Source organism: Oryctolagus cuniculus, chromosome 16 (genome assembly GCF_051225735.1).
Source record: "Oryctolagus cuniculus isolate XC-2025 breed Fujian yellow rabbit chromosome 16, ASM5122573v1, whole genome shotgun sequence".
In the NCBI taxonomy this organism is placed as follows: Eukaryota; Metazoa; Chordata; class Mammalia; order Lagomorpha; family Leporidae; genus Oryctolagus; species Oryctolagus cuniculus.
Window position 1 is genome coordinate 65,949,483 of NC_142882.1, and position 17,370 is coordinate 65,966,852.

The 17,370-nt window shown below is 43.1% G+C and overlaps 1 protein-coding gene and 1 long non-coding RNA gene across 13 annotated transcripts in view; one reads left to right on the forward strand and one right to left on the reverse strand.

Annotated features, from left to right (window-relative positions):
* Positions 1–17,370, forward strand: part of POU6F2 (POU class 6 homeobox 2) — a 448,120-nt gene that overhangs the window by 370,368 nt on the left and 60,382 nt on the right. The window contains exon 6 of the mRNA XM_089315645.1: positions 15,002–15,142. Coding sequence (XP_089171771.1) covers positions 15,002–15,142 — 141 coding nt within the window. The remainder of the gene's footprint in view (positions 1–15,001; positions 15,143–17,370) is intronic.
* Positions 11,724–17,370, reverse strand: part of LOC103349454 (uncharacterized) — a 165,708-nt gene continuing 160,061 nt past the window's right edge. The window contains exons 5-7 of one of the 12 annotated variants that reach the window (XR_016222662.1): positions 17,057–17,242; positions 13,323–13,463; positions 11,724–13,224 (exon numbers count right to left, since the gene is read on the reverse strand). This is a non-coding gene — a long non-coding RNA (uncharacterized LOC103349454). The remainder of the gene's footprint in view (positions 13,225–13,322; positions 13,464–17,056; positions 17,243–17,370) is intronic. The other 11 variants (XR_016222659.1, XR_016222655.1, XR_016222660.1 and 8 more) reach the window with 11 other exon arrangements.

Here is a 17,370-nt window from a genome sequence, read left to right on the forward strand (position 1 = left end):
TCCTCCTGCATCACTAGCTACCTCACTCCTGCCTATACATGCACACCCATTCACTGCTCAATGTTACCAATATTGGCCAAAAAAATTATAATCATTTTTCTCTCTGCTAATTGGAGAGGTTGGTTTTTTTCAGTCCGTGACTCGCTGCTCTCTTCTCCCTAAATGTGGAGCATTCTGACACAGCCTTGCTTTTGCTCCAGGTGAGATTAAGCTTTCTGTTTTTTAACCTATGTTCGCTTTTATTAATGGGAACTTCCCAAACAATCTATACAACAACTTTTTATATTTTCTTGGCTTACGGCTCCTACAGGTAGTGGTTCTTCCTGTTAGCTTAATGTTTTCAGAACAACGCAGAAGGATTTTATTTACCTCTGAGCGTACGGATCATGTTTTTTTGCTGTTTTTGTTTTTGCTTTCTCTTTTATGTACTTATCTTCCCACTTCTACAGAGTCGTATTTTCTCTAATAATTTCACCTGTTTGTTTTTCTTAATAGCACAATGCTGTTTAGGGCACTCGCACTGCAGCACATCTAACATGGATGCTGCTCCAGCTGTTCCTGTGGTGTACAGAGTCACTCTGCCAACCATTTGCCCAAAGTACCCCCTGTACTCGTAGCAACCATGGGTTTTCACCCAGGGCTGTATACAGACCTCCACATACCAGAAGTGTGACATGACTCAAATTGTTATTTTCTTCTACCTGGAGTGTTCATTGTATAGCTGATTCTTATCATATGTTCAAGAAAGTAGATACTATGTTAAATAGATGTTCTATGTCAGTGTGTGTCAATGCCGGTCAACAACCAATGGGTTGGTTTTTGCTGATCCTTGGGAGAAAAATAGAACATCTGACTGAAATGTAGTGTTGTTTTGTGGAAAGACAGCATGCCATCTGACTAGCTTTCTTCAATAACAGATGTTCAGTGAATAAGCTTTATGAGGCAAGCCACTATGCATAATAAAATTCAGCAACAGCTGAAACAGGGTTCTTTATTTGCCTGTAGGTTGATAAAGCTGAGATAGTGTACATAACATGTGTTATAAGCACATTTGAATAATCAATGTGACTATTGGGATGGAAGGAAGAAGATGCATATGCTTTGCTTTTTAAAGTGATGAATTGGTTGAATTCACAGAAATTTTTGGGGGTTTGAACAATAAAATAGAAACTATAGAAAAAGATTTATACTCAGGAGCAAAATATCCCCGAAGAAAATAAGACTTCCATCTATTCTGGCAAGATCCTCACAGTCCAAAGCTCTTGTAAAGTTAGTATAGCCCTTCTAAGTTAAAAAATAGTTTATAAAGTCACAGCTCAATCTTAACACATTCATGGATATGATAATCTATACTTTTATGAAACAGAAGACATCCTGTATTTTAAAAGTCGATGGCTTTGTTTTTATTATTCAAAGCTTAAGTGTTAAGTTTTAGCCAGTCAGATTAGATTTCCCTTTGTATAAAATATGTGGAAACGTTTTATGATTTGGTGACTGGTGCTGTCTCCCAGGCTGCAGAGCTGTTAAGGTCTCCTCCACAACACTGCAAAAGGACCCCGACATCCTCTCAGGTGTTTTCACAGCAGCAGACCGAGGGCACTGGCCCAGGAGGCTCTCTGTACCATGTGAGCAGTTGCACCCCAGTCACACATGTGCATCCTAATTTGTTTCCCACTTTCTTCCTCTGCCTCCAAAACCCAGCTCACAAGTTTCCAAGCTCCATCGTCTGCCCTAAATGTGCTCTGAACGGTCAGAATACAACAGGCTTCCTGTCGTCCCCAGAATCCTATGCTCTTACCCTCTAGCTTCTTGTCTTTGCCAATTTGCATAGCTGATCTGCAGTTTACTAAGGGTTGGGCTTCTGTGGGATCCTGAGGAAGCTTCCCTGAAATCCCTCCACTTTCCCACACTGAGCCAGTCAGTCCCCAACACACCCCTGCCCTGCCTCATACCCACTGGGGTTTAGTTATCTGTCTACATATCCACCACACCCTGGAAGCGCTTTGGCAGAGACCACACCACCATAGCTGACATACACTTGATGCTCAGTGTTTTCTGAATCAATGAATGAATGGTGAACAAGATGGTGCTTCTCTGTGCACAAAGTTACCCACAGCTGCACACTCCTCCTAGTTATGGGCGACCCCCTCTCTCTGTCATCCCACTGCCACCTCCTGTTCTCATCTGCCTAAAGCCTTACCCACACCACCCAGACCAACTCCATCACCCAAGTGATCATTCTCAGATTCTGATCTCATCTCCCATAAGCTGCTATACCAAGTCCTTCCTCCAGAAACGCATGCCTTACCTCTTCATCTGCTGCTTTCCTGCTTCATTCACGTTCCCAGACGTAATCACAAGGGCCAATATAGAGGCTCTACACACACAAAACCCTGTTTCTTAGACTACATCCTTGACCGTGCTGTTCCCAGTGGTTGGAAGCCTTTTCTTCTCCCTATGTCACTTCCCCCTAAATCAACTCCTAGCCAACTTTTAACACTCGGTTCCAAAGCTGTCCTCCCCAGGAAATCTCCCATGCTCTGTATGGCTGCTGGTGGTCTCCTGCCTGGGCTCCCTGCACCATTTTCTTCCAGCTCTCCCAGAGGGTGACTAGACTGGAGGTGTCTCTAGACAAGAGGTTCTTGCTCTGTTCCCCTCTCGATTCCTGGCACACGAGCCATGGCTATCAGGAAACACACGTGGCTGATGAACAACATTGTCCCAAAGCTCCACAAAGGCAGAAACTGTGCCTCAGCTTCCTTTAAGTCCTCATCCTTCCTTGTTTTCCTTCTGTCCCCAAGCCCCATCCCCCCCACACTGCCAAACAGCCCCTGTTTTCCTTTGAAGGGACTCAACAGGTATTGGGAACTAACGGAAGTGAATTAGACATGGGCAGGTAAGGAGTACTGTGCTTGTCTATAGCTAGAAACCAGAATAATACCAACTACCTTACCATAAACACAATTTACTTCAAAATAAAATGTGTTGCCTTTTTGCTTTCCTCACAGGAGTGCTCCCAATCACTTGTTTAAACTGGATGAAAGAGTAATTTTGAAATATCAACAAATTCACTGAACTAATGTGCCATGACAATAGGCAATTGCTAAGAGTAGCACTATTGTATGTAAGTAAGAAAATAGCATGAAACTCAATAAAAAGATAGATTTTTCAGGTTATTAAATGGAGGACTAGACAGAAAAGGAAATGAGATGTGTAGGCTTGTAGTAACAGAGTACTTGTCTACATATAACTTGGATAAAATCTGATTTAGACTTGGTGTATTTCCATAATGCTGACCTCTTTACTTCAAAATCAAAGAAATGTATTGGGTGAAATAAAAAGCTAGTTTTTTTCCCTCAACTCTGGACTTGACTATTTTATCAGTGTTTAAAAATTAAAATGAAAACATCCATTTGGAGAGCTTTCTAATAATTCACCACAAAATCATTGTGTGTTGGACATACTTGTTTATTTCCTTCATCTGCCTCAAGTGTTCCCAAGCTCCTAAGTGCAGATCTCATTGATTACCCTGCACTAACTTGGGCTCAGGCCCCTGCAGGACCAATGCCTCTCTACAGCGTACTTCTGGAACACTACCAAGAGGGTGCACTTGTGCCCATGGAATGTCTCCTCTGTTCACCTGCAATGATGTCCAAGCATTGTGAAGCCAACCGAGTGAAGCCTCATTTGACCCTGTATCCATGACCTTGATCTTTAGGAACCACAAACCCCTAAATGTCCTAGTGTCCTGACACCCCCAGAATTAGGCTACCCAAATGGAGAGAATGCCCCCTCCTCAACTGATACCCCATTCTAACACCTGGCCTGGAAGCAGCATCACTGTGCCCAGTGACTCAGAGAGTCTTTCCTTACCTGGGCAAAGCAGCCCCTTCAGCTTCAACCACCCACTGTTTATGAGGGGCTTTAGTCGAATCTATGAGGAGGATATAGGCTCCATAGCCCAATACCCAAGTCCACCATCACACTCCAATAAAAAACAATTAAAAGGCCTGTTCACTATCACCTTATCCCTCTGCTCCCAAATACAGCTGTGAACCACTTAATGAGGGGATACATTCTAAGAAATGCTTGTTAGATGGTTCCTTCATTGTGCAAATATAGAATGTCCAGGCAGAAACCTAGATGGCACAGCCTACTGCACCACTAGCCTCTATGGGGTGTGTGAGTGTGTGTAGGCATACATATGGTATAATCTATTCTCCTGGGGCACTGATGAACAAAACATGAGACTAAATCACATACAAGAGAATGACTGCATATTGTTTTACAGTACATTTTTCTTCAAATAAAGAAAATACTCTAACAAGACATACAGTATGAAAGGCCTTCAAAAATGTTATGAAAATGCATATGATCCTTTTAATGCTATTTTTCCATGAACTTTTTGAAGTCCCTCATATAGTTAAAACATAAACCAACAACATAGTTTTTATTATCATCAAGCCTTGTAAACCGTACATAATTGTACGTGCTCTACTTTTATATGGCTGGCAATGCAGGTTTGTTTCCACCAGCATCACCAAAATATGGGTTCTCTGTTGCACCACATCACAAGAACGATGATGGCACGAGGATTACAATGTCACTAGGTGACAGGACCTTTTCAGCTCCATCATAACCTTAGGAGATGATTGTTACGTGTACCTTCCCTTGTTGACCAAAATGTCATTATCTGCAAAAGTCCTATAACTTCCACACCAGAACCATTCAAGCAATTTCTAGAAATGTCCAAAATCTTTTGGTCCCAGAAGTCCATAGAAGAGCTAGGACATCATCTTTAAATGCTGCCATTCTGGAATTTCGTACATATTCCCAACCAAATGGTCACAAAGACCATTTGGTGCCGGTTTTGACCTTGCAGGAATCTACCTGCACTGCCCAAAGACTGTACTTGCTGGCCTAATTCACACAATGAATTGACCTCTTAGAGACTACACAGGAGCTGTCAGGACAGAGTCTTCCCAAGTTTGAGGTCCTGGCCAATGAGCCCAATTTGGTGTGAGAGATAGTCAAGTGTGCATTTTTACAAAGAGAAATTTAGACAAATTTGCCTTTATGACTTTTATCTATAAATGCTGAAGGATCAAACTCCCACCAAGTTCTCAGTTATGCCTAGATATTTTCGACTCTTTCATATATTCATTCTGTACACATTTATGAAGTATCTACTGGGTATCTAGCACTGTTAAAGGAACCAAAAATATAGCAGGGAACCAAAATTTATATTACAGAGAGAAAGAGAATAAACAAAGAGCTGAATTATATAAGATCAGACTATAGTAAGTACTGTGAACAACAGAGTAAAAGGAAATGTTTGAAAAATGTCTCATTATGGAAAAGCATGACAACATACAAAACTGGGAAAACAGTCTGATCACTCATGAAGATTCAGCTTCTACAAAGGTCAACCCAGGACCTGTCTTCATACCCCTACCCACGCTCCCACCAGTGTCTATTTTGAAAAACATCCCAGACATCATATCATTTTCTTACAAATGTTCTGACACCAATCTCTAAAAGAAAGAGACCACTATATACGGTAGGTAAGCAGGAAGGTATCTCTAAGGAGGTGATCTGAGAGAATGAGATACGTGAACAGCAGCGCTGGAGTAGAGAGAGCAAACGCAAACTTTCTGCGGTGTCTCAGGTATGCAGAAAAGCCAGCAGGACTACCCTGAGTGAGAGGGGAAGAGACTCAATCCCAAAGTCACTGTGGCCAGAGTTCCTGCAAGGAATAGAGTTATACAACCAGACTTCATGGGGATCACCAACTACCAGAAACTCTTCTAGTTTTTCCCACATGCTAACTTTATAGTTTCATAAGATGCCTGTGAAGTCGCTTGCACTAGTCTTACTCCCATTTCAGTAAACTGGGAGGGGTGGGATACTAAAAGCACAGCTTGTTCCTGGCAGCCTTGTAATCTGAACTGAGCCAATGTCCAGTAAGGAACCTGTCTCCTCTTCTACGTATGTACAATGTAGCCAAGCTCCTGATCTCTACACTGTGTGGTTCATCACGAGCTACAACTCATGTTTCTGGGTAACTCTGAGCAAGTCTGGGTACACAGGCTCAGAAGTGCCCCTTCCAGGTCTAACCCCACACTCCCACCTGCTTCCAGGTCTGGACACCGCTTCCTGGCCAGCTTCCCTTGTCCTGCTTCCCTTTCCTTCCACTAAAATTCTCTTTCTCCATTTGACAATGAGCCTCATGAGAGTGTGGAACGTGTCAGTCTGTCACTCACAGTCTGCCCTCACACAGTGCCCAAAGTAGAGTGGGTACTGAATAAATGCCTGCTGGACAAAGAAATTAATGAGTGAATGGGAAGTGATGATTGTACTACAGCAAACAATGTTAGTGTTTAAAGGGATAGTTGTTTCTCTACTCAAAACACTTCTGATGCAGTATGTGTGTGGATTTTTTTTCCACAGCAAGAAATTCTCCAATTCTTTTCAGATACTGAGTGTTCTACTTAATGCAAAAATCTGACACGAACTAGAGTTGTGCAGCCCCCACAAGAGCTCAGTCCCATAAGGTTGCTGCCAACTCGGATGCTAATTGCTGGTGGTAGGTCACCAGGTGACCCACACTTCAGTCCAAATTGGCTACAAAATGGAATTGCTCACTGTTCCCTTCTCATATGCAATAATTTGCTATGGTGATTTATAAAACACAGGGAAATACATGCACCAGTTTATAGTAAAGGATATAAAAAATGCCAATGAACACCAGATGAAGAGATACATAACACAATTGCAGGAGGCTCCTGAGTACCCGAACTTCCATTGCCTTGGAGCTTAGAGTCTGCTACCCTTTCATCTATGAGTACATGCACCAACCAGGAAGCTCCTGGAATCCACTGTAGAGAGTTCTAGTACATAGGTATGACTGATTCAACCACCGGCCATTGGTAAGTAAATTAATCCTCAGCCTCTCTCCTATTCCCATAGGGCAGGTGTGAGGCTGAGAGTGAGAGTCCCATCCCTATGACATCTGGCTGGGACCCTGGCATCAGACCCTGTCCTCTAAGAGCCACCAGGGTGGCATAAACTCATGGATGGTCAGAAGGGGACTCACATGAATAACAAAAGATCCCTGCTCCTCTTACCTCTATCACCCAGAAGTCCCAAGGGTTTGGGAGCTCTGTGGCAGAAGAGGATACCTATTCCTTAATCTGTCACAAATCATAATGTTCCCTCCAGGTCCCATGGAATTCCTCTTTTCCATGTGTTGCCTCGTCTCTTTGTATAGCTTTCAGTAAGTAGCAGCTGCAGCTCCACTTCAAAGGGCTGCCCCAGGTCCCAGGATCCTTTTCACTCCACAAGCAAAGGGCCAACCATACCAAGGAGTTAACATACTTAATCTTCACCCCAGGGGCTGTTAACCAATGACTACAGGTGTGGCGTGGGGGCCAGCTCCTTTGCCTTAGGGTGGGACAACTGAGGTCAAGTTTAGACACTGGAGCCCCTTGCAGGATCAGGCTTCCTCCTTTCCCTGTCCTGTTTCTGGGATCCCAACACAAATATTGGATATTTTTTAAAATTTTGTTTCCCAGTTCAGCTGCATATGGTCCATTAATAGTAATTATGCTTAACAGTTTTGCCATAAAATAAAAATATAATTCATTTTATTTTTTTAAGATTTATTTATTTATTTGAAAGTCAGAGCTACACAGAGGAGGAGAGGCAGAGAGAGTGAGGTCTTCCGTATGATGGTTCACTCCCAAGATGACAGCAACGGCTGGAGCTGCACCGATCCGAAGCCAGGAGCTTCTTCCGGGTCTCCCAGGCAGGTACAGGGGCCCAACAACTTGGGCCATCTTCCACTGCTTTCCCAGGCCATAGCAGAGAGCAGGATTGGAAGAGGAGCAGCCCGGACTAGAACCAGCGCCCATATGGGATGCCGGCACTTCAGGCCAGGGTGTTAACCTGCTGCGCCACAGCGCCAGCCCCTAATATAATTCATTTTCAAACTATTTCAAAATTAATGTAATTTTACACTAACGAAGGTATCTGAGGGATGTTACAGCACCTCAGAGTCACCACTGAAAATCTCCAGGACTCCTGTTCGAGACTTCTCAGCAGTGGTCAACGGAGGCTCGTGGTTGGTTAGCAGGAGGATGGATGATTGGCAGGAAGTTGGATGTTTGCCATCTATGGCACTGCCATCCCTTTAGGAAGTGAGGAGAAATCAAGCATCAGAGCTGGACTTGGCATTAAAACTCACAGAACTGGTTTCTGTTACGTGACTTTTATCACACAATAATCATCATGAGGGGCAGCGGGAAGCCTCGTAGGATAAAACCTGAAGTAGTCTGCTGAGATGAACACTCGTCTACTGGTATTTCCCTTGCCTTCCTAGGAGATGAGTTGAAGGTAAGAGTAGAAGTAATAGGCTGGCGCCGTGGCTCACTTGGCTAATCCTCTGCCTGTGGCGTGGGAACTCTGGGTTCTAGTCCCAATTGGGGCACCCGATTCTGTCCCGGTTGCTCCTCTTCCAGTCCAGCTGTCTACTGTGGCCCGGGAGTACAGTGGAGGATGGCCCAAGTGCTTGGGCCCTGCACCCGCATGGGAGACCAGGAGGAAGCACCTGGCTCCTGGCTTTGGATCAGCGCAGCACCGGCCATAGCGGCAATTGGGGGAGTGAATCAACGGAAGGAAGACCTTTCTCTCTCTCTCTCTCTCTCTCTCTCAGTCTACAACTCTCTCTCTCTCTCTCGCACTATCTAACTCTGCCTGGCAAAAAAAAAAAAAAGAGTAGAAGTAATGGCTTGTTTAGGAAACAAGAGACGTTTTTCACACATACAGGCAGAGTAAACATCAAGGTTCAACTGAATTTAAATGAACTCAAAAGCCACATTTGCCCTGCTGTCTCTAGGCGGCCACTGCAGGTCATTTTGGACTTTAAATGAGAAGTGAATTATGATAAATGCATTTATGAATATGCTCATTTAAAAACAAATGGCACCATAGTCCCAGAGTTCTAAATTGAAAAGTTAGTAGCAAAAAGAACCGCTCCAAAATCCATACTCTATAAAACCCACATAGCTCACAAGGAGAATGATAGAACTATAGATCATTGGCAATTACGCTCCAGAGAAAGGTTTGAGCCTGCTACATTCATAAAGCACTCTTTGAGTGAAGGCATAAATACGGCAATGTAAAACCATAGCTAAAATGCCTCATCATGCTGCCTTATCTTTGTACATGAGATTTATAATAATAGAATAATATAATCAGCACATTTTCTTGAAAAATATTGTGACTAGTAAACTTCAGACTCAGGAAACCTGAATTCTTTACCAGAATGCAGAATGTTAGCTTTGCAGAGGAAAAGGATATGGAACAAGGCTCAGAGAAGAACTCTCCCCATTATGTAGTGACATCTCCTACAGTGACATCATATGTCAGACATGACGTCATCTCAAGATGCTCCTTGGGGAGAGTTTGTCAGAGTTTCACTTCTCATCACCATTTAGCGCCCACAGAAGTAAGGAGACTAAACACGGAAATATGGATTTATTCTCATTATGAGCTAAGCACCCAGTATCCATACTGACATGTGAATGTAGAGATAAACCATTACAAATCTTCTAGGAAATTGTTTTGAAAATCTTTTTCCTAAAAGCCTTACCATCAAATGAGCAGCTATGAGATAGACTCATTCACACTATTTTGACATAACAATTAAACCTGAAATGGGTATCCATTTGGAAACCTAATAAATGTAAACTAAGTAAGAGGATAATGTACTGTAAATAAGGTAACATCTTCTCTTGCTGTCTGCCACCTACAACCCTAGCTTCAGGATCAAAACGCTGCTTTCTATACAAAGGAACTGGTCCCATCAAATACCAGAGGCCCAAGGTAAGCAGGTGAAGCCATGTTTTAGATACTTTTCTCTGGTATCTTCCACTCAAATACTTTTAAACAGCATATTTGCCTTTTTAAATTTTTCACTTATCTTTATTTATTTTAAAGGAAGAGGGAGAGAGAGAAACAGAAACAGACACAGATCTTTCATTTGCTAGTTCCCTTCCCAAATGCCCCTTATAGCAGGCCAGACCAAAGCTTGGAGCCAAGAACTCAGTCCAAGTCTCCCACACGGTGTCAGGGACCTAAACACTTGAGCCATCACCTGCTGCTTCCAGGGCCTACATTAGCAGGAAGCTGGAATTAAGAGCAGAGCCACACCAAAAAATGACCTAAATGAAAGATCTCTGTGAGATCCCAGTGGAAAGAACGGGCCGGCAAAGAAGGAGGTACCTTTCTCTGAAGGGAGGAGAGAACTTCTACTTTGATTATGGCCTTGTCTAAATAAGGTCGGAGTTTGTGAACACATGAGGCTTCCATAGCCTTGGCAGCTCATGACAAGAGCCTCCGGTGATTACTGACATCATAAATAAGAGTGTTAACTGTTAAATCAACAACAGGAGTCACTGTGCACTTACTCTCCATGTGGGATCTCTGTCCTTAATGTGTTGTATTATGTGAATTAACGGTAAAACTTGTATTCAAACAGTACTTTATACTTTGTGTGTCTGTGTGGGTGCCATCTGTTGAAATCTTTACTTAGTATATACTAAGTTGATCTTCTGTATATAAAGATAATTTAAAATGAATTTTAATGAAGAATGGGATGGGAAAGGGAGTAGGAGATGGGATGGTTTGTGGGTGGGAGGTGGTTATGGAGGAAAAACTGCTATAATCCCAAAGTTGTACTTTTGAAATTTATATTTATTAAATATTTTTCTAAAAAAAAAAAAAAAAAGCAGAGCCAGGACTCAAACCCAGGCACTAGCATATGGGTTGCAGGTATCTAAAGTAGTATCTTAACTGTTGTGCCCCATATTGGTCTTTTAAGTCATGAAACTTGCCTTATCAAATAATCATGTTATTGGCTAATAGCTTCCCTCAAGTTGCTTTTAAAAAATGAAATAAAATTCTATAAAGACAGAGAATCGGGGCTGGCATTGTGGCAGAGTGGGTTAAGCCGTACGGGTGCTAGTTTAAGTCTCAGTTACTCTACTTCCTATCCAGCACCCTGCTAACGTGCCTGAGAAATCAATGGAAGATGGCCCAAGTATTTGGGTCCCCGTTAACCATGTGGGAGATCTGGATAAAGATCCTGGCTCCTGGCTTCAGCCTGGCCATTGCAACCATTAGGAGAGTGCACCAGCAGATAGAAGATATCTCTCTCTCTCTCCTCCCTCTCCCTCTCTCTCTCTCCCCTTCTCTGTAACTATGCCTTTCAAATAAATAATCTTTAAAAGAAACAGAAAATCACTATCGTTGCTCCTGTTATTTCCAAATTAAGAGGGTATTAATGGAGATGAGTTCCAATCCTGATAAACTAATTCATTCAAAACTCTGTATGCACAGTATGAGCAGTGAGAGTATTAGCATTTACTAAGAATGTGAGATATGCTAGGTACTGTTCTGAAACTTTTGCATAAGTTATCTCATTCCTTTCTCATCATATACTTGAGAGTGCTATTATTTCACACTCACTTGACACATGAGAATTTGAGGTATGGTTGACTAAAAGGCACAAACTTAGGCATCAGGCTGCAGAAATGCCACTTTCAACTGCATTAACAGATGCGTGGTCAGGTGATCAGCTGTGGAGCCCTGCCTCACTAAAAAAAAAAAAAAAATTTTAAACTATTTTGTTATTTAATTCCCTAACGTTCTAAGGGTGAGAAAGCTATGCAGAGAAAGCAGTGCTATTAGTGGATTTTTAGACTCTGTGCATTCTGGAACTCTGGCTTGATGCACTCAGGTGCAGAATCCATTTGGATGGAACACAAGACTTCTAGCCTCCTACAAATCCTTGCTTTGAGAGCTTCCGCATTTATGAACAAGCATGCACCAGAATTCAGTGTGTCTTTCAAATTGCTCTGTTGGAAACATGACCATGTAATACGGTCAGACTTCATTTGGGCCACCCTTGGCCACTTAGGTACATCAGCAGTGAAAGATCTGAAGGCATAAACTCAGCAGCAGCTTCAAAACCCCCAGCTGGTCCTGGAACATTAACATGCTCATTATGTGCATTTATTGTGCCCAGGATCCCTGCTGTCCAAACCTACCCTAGGTCTCCAATCAAGAGGAAGTCCTGTTAGGAACACTGCTAATATGACATGACTGGGGACAATAGAGAGTGACATGACCCGAGGTGATGAGGAGAACACGTATGGTTTCCTGACCACCCCCTCCCCCTCCCTGCCAGTTATCTTAATGCGTATTACATCACTGCCTTGGCAGTCACAGACAGAAAAGCCAAAAGATATTTACAAGGCTGCATCTATCAACACCGCCATGGTCCACTGAAAAGCTGTCAGCTTCCACACCGACTCGTCCTCACCGTACACACCACTCTCCCAGCCAGGAGTCTAACCCCAGCAAGGCATCTGCCCAGAGCCCAAGCGCCTTTCTCAGAGACCCACTGGGATGCCCGACAGGGAACAAGAGACTCATCCAAGTTGGCATTTGCTCCATAAAGAGGGAAAGACAGCAAAAAAGAAACAAATCAGATTTCAACCTAGGACCAGGCTAGAGAGAAAATAAACATTGCAAAGAAACAAAACCTGTACATTGGTGCCTGTGGAAATACTTCTCCAAAGCAGCTGAAGTGTACCCAATGTCTGGCCCCCAAATACCAAAATTCAGAAAAAGGTCACTTTAAGTAGATACTTTGTTTTATATTCAGAATGATTGTTAATCCTCCATGCAATGTCTGAATTTGCAGCAAGTATATGGGACTATGGCTGAACAATATGCCAGTGTTCTACATGTAGGAAACTCTGTCTATACCACTGTATTGTGTCCAGAGAATAATTCCATAATTTCATCCATGAGTGTCTGATTGACCTAGATATTAGGGAAATGTCTTACAAGCACTAAAAATGCTTTCTCTTCATTAAATAGGAGTAACTGCCTGTCTTCTTCAGAGAACATATTCTATGTAAATGAATTTTTTCACCCAAAATTCACACACAAAATTGCATGTGCAACACTAAAAACAGCACAGTCAATTCTTTTTTGAGGATTAAGGAGCTTATTCTGAGATCGTCCCAAAACTCAGGGATATCATTATCATTTCAACCTGTATTGCGTAAAAGAAATGTAGAGACAGCGGTTGACAGCGGTCCAGAGTGACGAACCAGTGGGCAGTGTCTGGGTCGCAGTCTGGGGAGGATGTCCCTGAAACAGTGAAAAAGAACATCATATGAACTCCTCTCACTTTAGGGAGCCAAGGTGCAAACAAGGTGGGTTTTCTCTTGACAGGTACTGTTACTCACCTCAAATACACCATGAAACATACTCAGAAGCCACGAGCAAGGCCACCCTGAATTTTAAATCCCATGATGGTGATCTGCGATAAAACAGGGTTCCTCTTTAGGCTGATGAATGAGAATTTTTTTCTCCAAAATCATTGTTGTCTTTTAGGAGAAAGATAAAGGCAAAAGACATAACGTAATGAGCTCAAAAATGGATTTTCATTTCTAAAAGCAAAAATGTGCTGGGTCAACAGAATTGCTGTAGAATTGGTTATGTGAAATGTGGTTATAAATGAATAAAGAAACCAATAAGATACGGCTATCCCCATTAATGATTAAATTCTTGTCCTTTTTGATCTTGACTCTGACAATTAGTATTTCCTTCCCCATCAGATAATGGAGACTCTAGGCAAATTTCCAAAGAGTTAAGGAACGAGGTATGTTTCAAGGAAAAGAAACAGAGAAGAAGAAAAGGAAAGTGAGAGACAGGAGAAAGACTGAGGCAGAGAATTAACAAAGTAAAGTAGAAAGTTTTTTAAAAAGGTATTTTTTAGAAGAGTTTCCAGGACTTGAATTAAGTATGGCATTAACTTTTTCCCACCAAGTCTTAGTCTTGGCAGGTTTCTGCTAAAACGCAGGAATTTCATGGATGTGGGAACTGGTGATGGGAAAATGCATTATTATACACAATTGTTGTACTTGAGAGAAACTATATGGGAAAAAATAACACCCTAGAATAAATACAAATGAAATTCATGTATCAAAACCAATAGTGTGAAAATAGTTTAAATGTTTCTTGAATTTATATCTAGTCATTAACCTAAATGCAGATTTTAGTTCAAGCCACACTTCTGCCTCATGGTCCAAAGGTCTGAAAACCTGTGGCGTGGAAAATTGGCAGGATAAAGAATATTGAATTGGTCTCCATGGAAAAGCAGATTTTGGCAGCCATAACCTCCTAGCCGAGCAGGTCTCTCCCCCTCCCTTCTTCTTCCTCCCTGTTCCAGTCTTGTCCCAGGAAAGAGGCTGCAGGAAGGCCACGTACTGACTAAAACAGCAAGCGGGGGCAGACCTGACCACTTACCAAGGGACCTTTCACATTGGCCTTGAGCCTCCCAGTCAGGGTGAGCTTCCGAAGCATCCCCGCCCCGGACTCGTCCTCTGAGGGCACGGAGACTGGGGCTTTCCATCTCTACGGACTTCCTCCTGCCCCACCCAGTGACACCACAGCAACCTACAGCTCCCAGATGGAAATGACAGAATCCTTCCCCCCAATCCTGAAATCTCGATGCCTCTCTTCCCCCCACCCCATCCTGTTTTGCCCCCATATTCTGTCTGTTTGCCTCAAGGAAAGTAAACATTTTCTCCGAGTTTTATTTAGCGTAGAGGACACAATCCAAGGACTTCTCCAAAAATCATTTCTATACCTGGGAAGAGTCTAACAGTCTCGGCTCAGGCTCGTTCCCTCCCGGGCTGGCCTGAAACCCAAGCTCACCTAAGCACCTCCTTCCAGCCTTGATTCCATCTTCCCCCAACCCCCAAGCCTCAGAGGGAGGATGCACCAGCCCCCTCCAGTGGGTCCCAGGCCCTTTGCATGAGCCAATGGGGGCAAGAACGACCTCTCCCGAGTGAATGTTGCGTCCGTGTGCTGTGCCTGTGCCTCTCAGTGGTTTTTACCCTGATCTTTTCTTTCTTTGCAGCTGGTTAATAATCCACTAGCAAGTCAGGCTGCAGCGGCTGCAGCAGCAATGGGCTCCATAGCCAGCTCACAGGCCTTTGGCAATGCCCTCTCCAGTCTTCAGGGGGTCACAGGTCAACTAGTTACTAATGCACAAGGACAGGTGAGTGGGAGATGGGAACAAGAGTGAATTTTTATGGCAGATTGAACTCGGAAAGGAAATGAATTTCTTTTGCATGACAGTGATATGTAACCGCATCTATTCCAGGCAAATAAATAATGTTTACTAGCAATGTCAAGAATAGGAGAAGGGTTGGGAGGTATTTCTATATTTTAGAAGCAAGACTTTCCTTTCCTTCCCCCAGACTGTCAAAGTTTTATTTTGTTTTTATTTCTATACAGTGACTCGTGTTGTGAACTTAATTGAAAGAGCTACCTTTCATTACCTGAACATTTTTTTAATAGAGTCAAATTTTTCAAGTGAAATCGTAATTTTGCTTCTGTACGTTTTGTTCTTTTTCAAAATTTGGATAATGGGGAAAACTGGTAAGTTTCCATCCCTAATTGCCATACAATGTCTAAAGCAGCCTCTATAAAGCCAGTTTCTGAGCGCATGGGAAGGCGATGAAGTCCAGTAGAGCAACAGAGGAACAGGAGGAGTTAGAATGAAACCGAGTGCAAGTCAGCCCCCTGACTGGGCCTCCTGCTGATTGTCACAGAAGCTAGGGGTCTCTTGCATGCTTGTAGATTTCCTTGAGTCTGTCAGAGCCAGTAAACCTTCCTCATGTCAGGTTCCCTTCCGCCACTCATGTGCCCACGACACGGTCACTAAGATAATGATAGCGCTTCTGATGACCCCACAAACCTAAAACCTGCATAGAAAGCACACAAGAGTTGGAGCTGTTGAGGTCCAAGCAGCCTGACGCAGAGCCCAGCCTTGGTGAGTAGGGCACTTGTTTCTCCAATGCAGCTGTTAATGGCCACAAAGCACAGCGGGAAAAGAGCTTGCACCCCAGGGAAGATTTTTCTCTCCCAGAGTTATTCCCTCAGCAGTGTGTTTACGTGCTCCCTGCTTGGACTGCTCTGCGGAGGGCAGGAATTGCGATGTCCTGAACCCTGTTTTTATTTTACATAAAGAGTAAACAAAGATGCATTATAAGCTAAACCGTCTCCATCTACGTCCCAGGGAAAAAAAGCTGACCTTGTTATATTTCCTGGGCGGGCGCAGGATTGTCCCGTCAGAACCCCAAGGGCTGAACGATGGAGCTTGTCAAAGAGAGGCCCCATGTAATGAATCATCTGATCACAGGTGCACACCACACATATTAAAGGAGGGTTCTGTGAACACTGTGCCCTCTACAGTAACCTTTCAATGTCTGCTTTAACCCTTGTTCCAATCCCTTTTCATCAAAGGATCATTTTATGCAGCAGGCTCTAAATGGAGGCTCTCAAAAGCCTATTAAGATTTCTGGAGGGATGGGTATTGGTGTGCAGGAAAAGTTGGTTTTAATATCTATAACTCATTCTCCCTTCAGGTCAGTCCTAGAAGCTGCTCCCTACAGCTGTGCTCCCAAATAGAACATCCTGCTTCATTCTTGCCAGGTAGTTGGTCCCTGAGATGTAAATTTTAATGGTCCAAGGTAAAAACACCACCCATGAATGGGTATTTCCTCCCTCTGATTTTGCTGTTCCAACACCCAAATAAAATGCACTGTTATGCCCTACCCTTTGAGTTCCTGTGATGGAGAAAACGCTTTGTTAAAGGTATTATTAGGAGTCTGTTCTGATGATTTCATAACTGATCACTTTGCCAGTTACGAATTCTTAGGTGCTAGAGTTGCAACCTTTGCTTCATGTGGTCTTTGCTAGCCCCGATCTCGTAGTTAGCTCTCCCAGTCCATAGGTATCCGTAAGAAAATGGTCTTTGACGTAGAGCGGTTATTACTGCACATACAGTGAAAAAGAGATGCTTTTACTTTAAAATTTTGATCTTAGATATTGTGTTATGATTGTTTGATGGATAGACAAGCCTAACGTGGAAAACAATGACACTGACAAATGTATCAGTAATACCAACCCATGAAGTCTTGTCTGAGTTTCAACACATGCATCCAATTGGGGGGAGGGGTCACATCTTCTTCCTTGTGCACAAAGATCCCAAAATTTGCTCACACTTGTGTAGCACGACGACTTGGAAAGGGGTGCGTCCTGCATCTGTTGGCACGGAGATGTCTGTGGAGTTTTTTCAAGTAGAGGTGAGCACCTATGGTCAAGTTAAAGAGGACAGAAGTGGGGGGGGGGTGCGTGCACGTGCATGTACGCTCTTTTGGTTTGTGTCAACCTGGCCAAAAGGTAAAGCGGCACTGGACTCAGATTCATACAATTAGCCCT